The sequence below is a fragment of the Netta rufina genome (genome assembly GCF_964035555.1).
Source record: "Netta rufina genome assembly, chromosome: 1".
NCBI lineage: Eukaryota > Metazoa > Chordata > Aves > Anseriformes > Anatidae > Netta > Netta rufina.
In genome coordinates, this window is record NC_140123.1 from 11,778,466 (window position 1) to 11,785,106 (window position 6,641).

The 6,641-nt window shown below is 48.4% G+C and overlaps 1 protein-coding gene across 1 annotated transcript; it reads right to left on the reverse strand.

Annotated features, from left to right (window-relative positions):
• Positions 1 to 1,109: 1,109 nt before the first annotated feature.
• GPR83 (G protein-coupled receptor 83) lies at positions 1,110 to 3,673 on the reverse strand (the record flags this gene model as incomplete). The annotated part of the gene is made up of 4 exons (XM_084297017.1): positions 1,110 to 1,734; positions 2,490 to 2,623; positions 2,871 to 2,996; positions 3,287 to 3,673. The coding sequence occupies 4 exons, from the start codon at positions 3,671 to 3,673 to the stop codon at positions 1,110 to 1,112; spliced, it is 1,272 nt and encodes a 423-aa protein (XP_084153143.1).
• Between the last annotated feature and the right edge of the window lie 2,968 nt (positions 3,674 to 6,641).

The following is a 6,641-nucleotide window of genomic DNA, read 5'->3' on the forward strand; positions in this document are numbered from 1 at the left end:
CACCAAGAAATGTTCTTCTTTTATTACTTGCTATCACAGATATCATCAAAGCAGTTTATTTATGAACTGATTCCAAAGAGCTAACATCTGAGCTAAGATAAAATGTCCCAAATGTCTGATCTGAGAAGTCCCCAGGTGCTTTACAGGACAAGAGAGCAACATTCAAAGACAAATTAAAAAGTCAAACTGTGGGATCCTTTAGCTACCACTTGAGAACAACACAGAGATGCTCTGATCAAGAGGTCCTAATCCCAACTCAGATTAAGCGATTAATCATCGATGCTCTGTGGATGGTAAATCCATGGCTTTCAATAGTTTTTGTTAAGGTTTTAGTTCTCTAGTTGAAGAAAAGCTTTATGCATATTCATGACTATTTTATGAAGGTAAAATTCTGTGTGATTTAGCACTGACAACAGATGCTGAGCTACCAGGTTGGTGTTTGCCATCCACTCACACGAAGAATAAGCAGCGATTTTTCTCCAGCGCTACCTTAGAAAAAGCGCCTATGATGCGAAAGACCACTTTAATTTTCAGTAGCTGTCTAGCCCTCCACCTCTCGGAAGGTATTAACACAAAAAAAATGGATTATTAAGGTGTATATTTTTTTACTCATACTGAGCAGACCTCAACCCTTAACCCTGTAGGAAGAGATGTCTCCCACCCAAGTGCGCTGGATTTAAGCCAGAGGCCTGCGGGTCTACGTCTGCCATTTCTGCAGTGCTACCAAGAGACTAAGGGGGAGGGAGGCTCGATGTGACCAGGCTGTTGCTTTAGCATTTAAATACAAAATACACGCACCACCCCAGCAGTAAAAAGACTCAGTCATGCAGATAACAGTAGCATACATGCAGAGAATCCCTCTGCTGCCAGGTCCAAAGTCAACGTGACCAACACAAAAAGAGAGCTCCTTCCTGGCAAGAATTTCCTTCCTCCCCTTCCAGGGCTCTGTATTATTACCATCAGCCTGCATCGAAGATGCAGCTCCTTCATGCTGCCTCTCACACAGCCAGGCTTGGAGCTGCCACAGCCACCACGCAGGGCCCCACATCTTCCCCCTTTCCTAGCTCCAGCCAAAATTGAGGTCCTTCTCGACACCCCAGGGCCACCGTTTAGCTCACGGCTACTATCGGCTCCACTGCAGAGATATCTGTCTTTCCTGACGGGATGTTGGAGGCCGAGGGCAGGATGTGAGAGGCCTGCAACCTCCTGAAGGTGCCGTTTTCTGGCCAAGCCAGCCGGTAGGCAGGGAGCGCGGAGGGAAGCCTCTGCTCTGCGGGGCCAGGAGGTTTTCTGCAGATGTGGAGCAAAGCCTTCAGCTCCGATCGGAAACTGTCGTTGAGCCAGCAGTAGATGAAGGGGTTGTAGCAGGTGCTGCTCATCGCAAGCCAGTGAAAGGCGAAGTAGAGGGCGTTGTTGGTGCGGATGGTCTGGCTGGAGAGGAGGACGACGTAGCAGTTTAAGGGAAACCAGCAGACGGCAAAGAGGACGACCACGAGCATCAGCATCTTGATGGTCTTCTTGTTCTTCCTGCGAAGGGCAAAGTACTGCTCGGTGGTGACATCCCCGATGGCGTTGCGCAGCCAGAGCTTCTTGGCCACCGTCACGTAGGCAGCCGAGATGATCACCAGGGGCAGGACGTAGAGCAAAATGAAGGTGGTCAGGTCGAGGTACTTCCAAAAGAGGTCGGCTGGCTCAGGGAAATCCGGGAGACACAGGCACCGGGTAACGTCCTCACTGCAAGGAGGCAAATACAGGGTAAGGGATGAGCGTGTAGAGCCAGGAACAGCAGGAGAGGTACCCCAAAAGCAAGGAGCTGGGAGGGAGAGGGCTCATGCAGCAGAACCTGTGGGCAGACCCTTCGTTTATGCACATTTGTCAGTGCTAAGCAGGGCTCTGTTGTCCGAGGATTTGAGCCATGGTGCAGCCGGTGAGCAGCGCGGTGGTAATTACTCATGGGCATCTATGACATTATGGTAATTTAATGAACTTTATTAATTACAAGATTTCCAGCTGCACTGAAGCTCTGTCCTGTGGTGAACAGAAACACAGACTCTGCTCATATAAAGGACTTCTTAAAGCACTTTACAAATACCTCTGCTCAGAACAGTATTTTAGGAACAAGCAGCTGAGGCTGTCCCTTTCCCAAGGATCAGGAGTTGATTAAAACCTGTCAAGTTTTCCCCCATTCCTGGTCTGCCCAAACAGATTGGTACATCATGTAAAATGCCAATGAGGAGAAATAGAATGGCCAGGCCATATTCTCTACCTTTGTACCCTATTTTGTAGGATTAGAGGGACAGAATAAAGATTAAATATATATATAGAAATGAGAAGAGGATGTTAGCCACTGCAAAAGGAAACTGATGTAAAGTACAGACTAGATCTGCACCTTGGTGACTTCAACATGAGCTCAGGGCTGTTAGTAGAAGATGCCAGTGGGAACTTTGCATTTAATGAGACTTCAGAGGAAAAGCAAAGAATATCCTTACCTGTATTCAAAAGTAAAGAGTTTTTGGTAGATGGCATGTGGGAGGGAAAAACAAGCCGCCATCACCCAAATTACGGAGATGTAGATAACACCTTTCGCAGTAGATATGCGAGGCTTCAGAGGGTGCATGATAACCTGTTTGAAATACACCAATATTCAGGCTTATGCCATTCCAGGGAATAATTGTATCATTTTTCCATATTAACTTCCAGCCTTATGCCTATTACTAGACACGGAAATCTAGCATGCAAACCGTGCTGTCCTCACCCAGCTCCCACTGACTGCAAGCTGTGCGTGAAAGCCTGAAATAATTTTCACTGAAATGGGTAAAAGCCGAGCCTGGTCCCATCCTTTCTGTCCACCTGCCTCAGCGGGCTCTCACCTGGTGCCTGTCCACGGCGATGGCTGTGAGGGTCAAGGCAGAGACATGGAGGGAGCAGTACTGGGCAAACCGGCTGACGTGGCACATCCCCTTCCCGAATACCCACGAGCTGTTCACGAAGCGAGCCTGGAACCAGAATGCTGTTAGGAGTCATGCACACCCCCACACGCTTATATTTCTGTGATATATATCAGATATATGCACATGTATTTATCCACCGAGCCACTTCTGGCACAGAATGACTTCTGCCATGCAAAAGATGCTTTAAAGCCAGCAGGTTCTTTCCGCCTTGGGTAATTTTCAGATTACCGAGGCCACCGAAGCGATGACAATCACTCCAGCCACCTCCTGTCCCCACTGCTGCCGCATCCCTCCCCCAGAGAAGGACAGGAGGGAAGCCTCTGCCCCTGCCTTACCAGCGTGAAAGGCGTGTTGAGAAGTGTGATCATGATGTCGGCCACGGCCAAGTTGACGATGAACAAGCCGGTGGCGGACCGCAGGCGCCTGCTCTTGACGCCGACGTGGCAGACGAGGACGTTGCCGAAGAGGGAGATGACGATGATGACGGAGTACGCCGCGACCAGCAGGGCTTTGGCCGCCACGTGCTGTGTGTCCACCCTGTGCCGGCTCCTGCCCACGAGGGTCTGCCAGCCCACCAGCGTCTCGTTATCCCAGGGAAACGAACCCGAGGCGGTCGGGATACCCAAAGACTCCTCCAGGCTTCTGTTGAAGGGCAACTTCCCCGAGGTCGTGAAGGCGTTAACGAAGTAGGGGAGGGAGAGAGAGATGAAAAGGGACAACATCCCCGAGGAGATGCTCCTTGCTGCCTGGGATCTGCCCTGTTTGCAGCTCGTGCCGTGGTGGGGAGGCTCGCCATGCACCAGGGCTCCTCTCCTGCTCGGCTCCTCGCCACTTCTGCTGCTCCGGCAGGCTCCGTGCTCTCACAGAAGCTCACCGCCCGCCTGCCTGCCCACCAGGCTCTGACGCGCTGCTGTGCTGTGCGATTACACCCCCTGCACTCTGCGTGAAAGGCAACGCCAGCCTCTCCGGTCCTCAGCAGCCTTTTTCGCTTCCGGCAGCCCTGCTCGTGCTGCTCCAGTGCTGTTCGTGAACAGCGGTGTTCGCAGCAGCCCTGCTGCCTTCCAGGACTGGTTTCAAAGTGAAGTTCGGCTTGAAAGGAGCAACAGGCGAGTTTCAAGCTGTGGCACAGCTCAGCAGTCACAAACCAGCACAGAACAGAGGAAATCTGTGTATGTACACTGCTTTCACTGTACTCACGGCATTTTTCCGAAGGGTTTTTTCCCCTCAGAGGGAAATATTTAAATCCCTTGGCAGGGATTTCCTCTTGGCCAAAGGAATAAGCCCTGAGCACCACAGAGAAGCACGCACATCCGTGCTGGTGAAAATACACACGTGTGCAAGGTGCTGCCCCGCTGCTCTAAATTTTCCCTGGCTTAAGGCTTTGGGGATTACAAACCTGCCCTGCCAGAGTTGGCACGCTGAAATGGGACAGCTGGGGAAAAATCTGCTGGGATGGTGCCAACTAACCCCAGCCAGAGCAGGTTTTATGTGCACAATGCTTTATTTAGCCATTCATTCACAGCCCAGGATCCCACAGCAACCTAATCTGGGTGGTTTTTCTCCTCACCACCCCTCAGGAGGCCAACACAGCTGGGCAGGTGCCACGTCCCATCCACAGGGTTCCCTTGCCAGCCTCTGCCAGCATCAGTCACTGCCAAAAAGCTGCTCAGGAGCAGCTCTTTCTGTAATTGTCCCGCTCAGAAATCCCCACCCGTAGCAGAGCACTGAAGGTGGCAGCCAGCTAAATGCCCCTTGATGCTGCCAGGGAAACACAAATCCCCTCACAATGTGACACGAAGGTCTTGGTCCTTCTGCCTTCCTTTCTGCAGCCACCTTTCCGATCCCAAAGCGTGCTGTACATGGAAAAAGCAACACACCGCTGGCTTCCACCTTTGCTCAAACAGCCTACTCTGCTTTAGATGCTTTTTTTTTTCTAGTTCTCAAGCTGATTTTTATTTATTATGTTTTGAAGGCAGGAAATACAGGTACAGCTGTTCTCTCAGAGATAAGACTCATTTAAGTAATTTGCATATTTGCCAGATGATTACAGGTTGATAGCATCGCCTGCAATGATTTCCTTTATTAAGCAGAAGGCAGGCTGCAGGTACAGAGCAGCACTGCTCCTGCAGGCTGACAGCCGGGCGCGTTCCTGACAACCTACCTGTCAAGACCTCCTCAGGAGCTCATCTGCTTTGTCTCCGAACTTCACCAGGACAACTGGCTGTCAGTATGTCAAGGGATGCGTTAGGGGAGAACAAAACCTTCATCCCTCCAGAACCTGTGCCTCTGTCTAAACGGAAAATCTCAACAGAAATTTGTGTTTACGTGTTTGCTTCTTTTTAACAATTTCAGGAGTTAAAAAGCCATATAAAACTTTCAAAGCAAAACATGCTACAGCATGAACATCCCCAGAACTCTTCTAGCTCAATCCACAAGTAACAAACATTTACTGATGTAGCTACTGCTTTGTTTTCTGTCTTTCTGGGAAGGTAAGGAAGGATCACAGCAGGGTGTGGTATTTCCCTTTCCAAGCATTCAGAAGTTTTGAAAGTTCTTACCTGGTCTCTGAGAAACAAACAAAAACAAACGCTAAAAACCAATGAAAACCCCAAAACAACCCACCAGACTCATGATCAGACAGATCTAGGACAGAGTGATGGTTGAAGCTATTAACTGTTTTGAAGCAAAGACATGCTACAGAAATTGCAATAGCTTCAATTTCACACAAGATACACATACAATTGGCTAAAAAAAAAAAAAAAAAGGCATCCCTGTATTATACCACTATGAAGTTTCCTGATGTGGTTGAAATACTTCACCTAGCAAACCAGTCTTTTGTAGAAAAGCTTTTATAAGCCTACAACAAAAACAGAACATTGGTTATATTTCTTTTTGTAAAAAAAGCAGGACAAAGAGGGCTCAGCCTTCACAAGCTACCCGTGTATGAAGATGTGATTAGAGAAATCGGCTCAGCAACAGGCCCACCACAAGCAGCACCTGCTTGTGCGGGAACAGATGCTCCATTAGTTTTGGACATTTGCACACAAGCTGCTCATGGCCTGTGAGAGAAAAGGCTGTAGTAGCTGTGAGGGAAGCAGCAGAACACAGCTCGGCACCGGCTTCTGCTGATTTCACCATGCACTGCCATCCCCAGCTGTCATCCACTGAAGGCAAAAGGAAGTAGCTGTACAGGAACGTCATGATTTAATGATATATAAAAAGATGTATTTATTTTTTGTAGAAGACATCTGTGAAGTGAACTGAAGTACTTTGTAAAATAACAAGTATTTGGAAAGCACTTGAAATAAAGCTATACAGTTCAAGATTTCAGGTAATCCGAGTCATCCTAAGCATCTGTTTGACAGCTCTCTCAGCTGAAGCTGTGATTTAGGAAAATAGGCATAGAAAAAACAGCTGTAACAGAAGTATGAAAAAAACCCACCCAAACTACAAAATGCAATTTGGAAACATTCAAGAAAAGGAATATTTAAAAAGCCAAACTGCACACTGTGCACTCTGCACCCCATTTCCAAGGAAACGACCTTTGATTGAACGTAGCTCTGCTAAACATTTGAGCTTTCCTTGGGCAGGTGGATTGGAAATTTGTATGAGGGAGAAACGACTTCTCAAAGAGCATCCAGTGGGATCTCTGAGAATTAGCAGTATTTTCTGTGTGTCTTATCCCTGTAT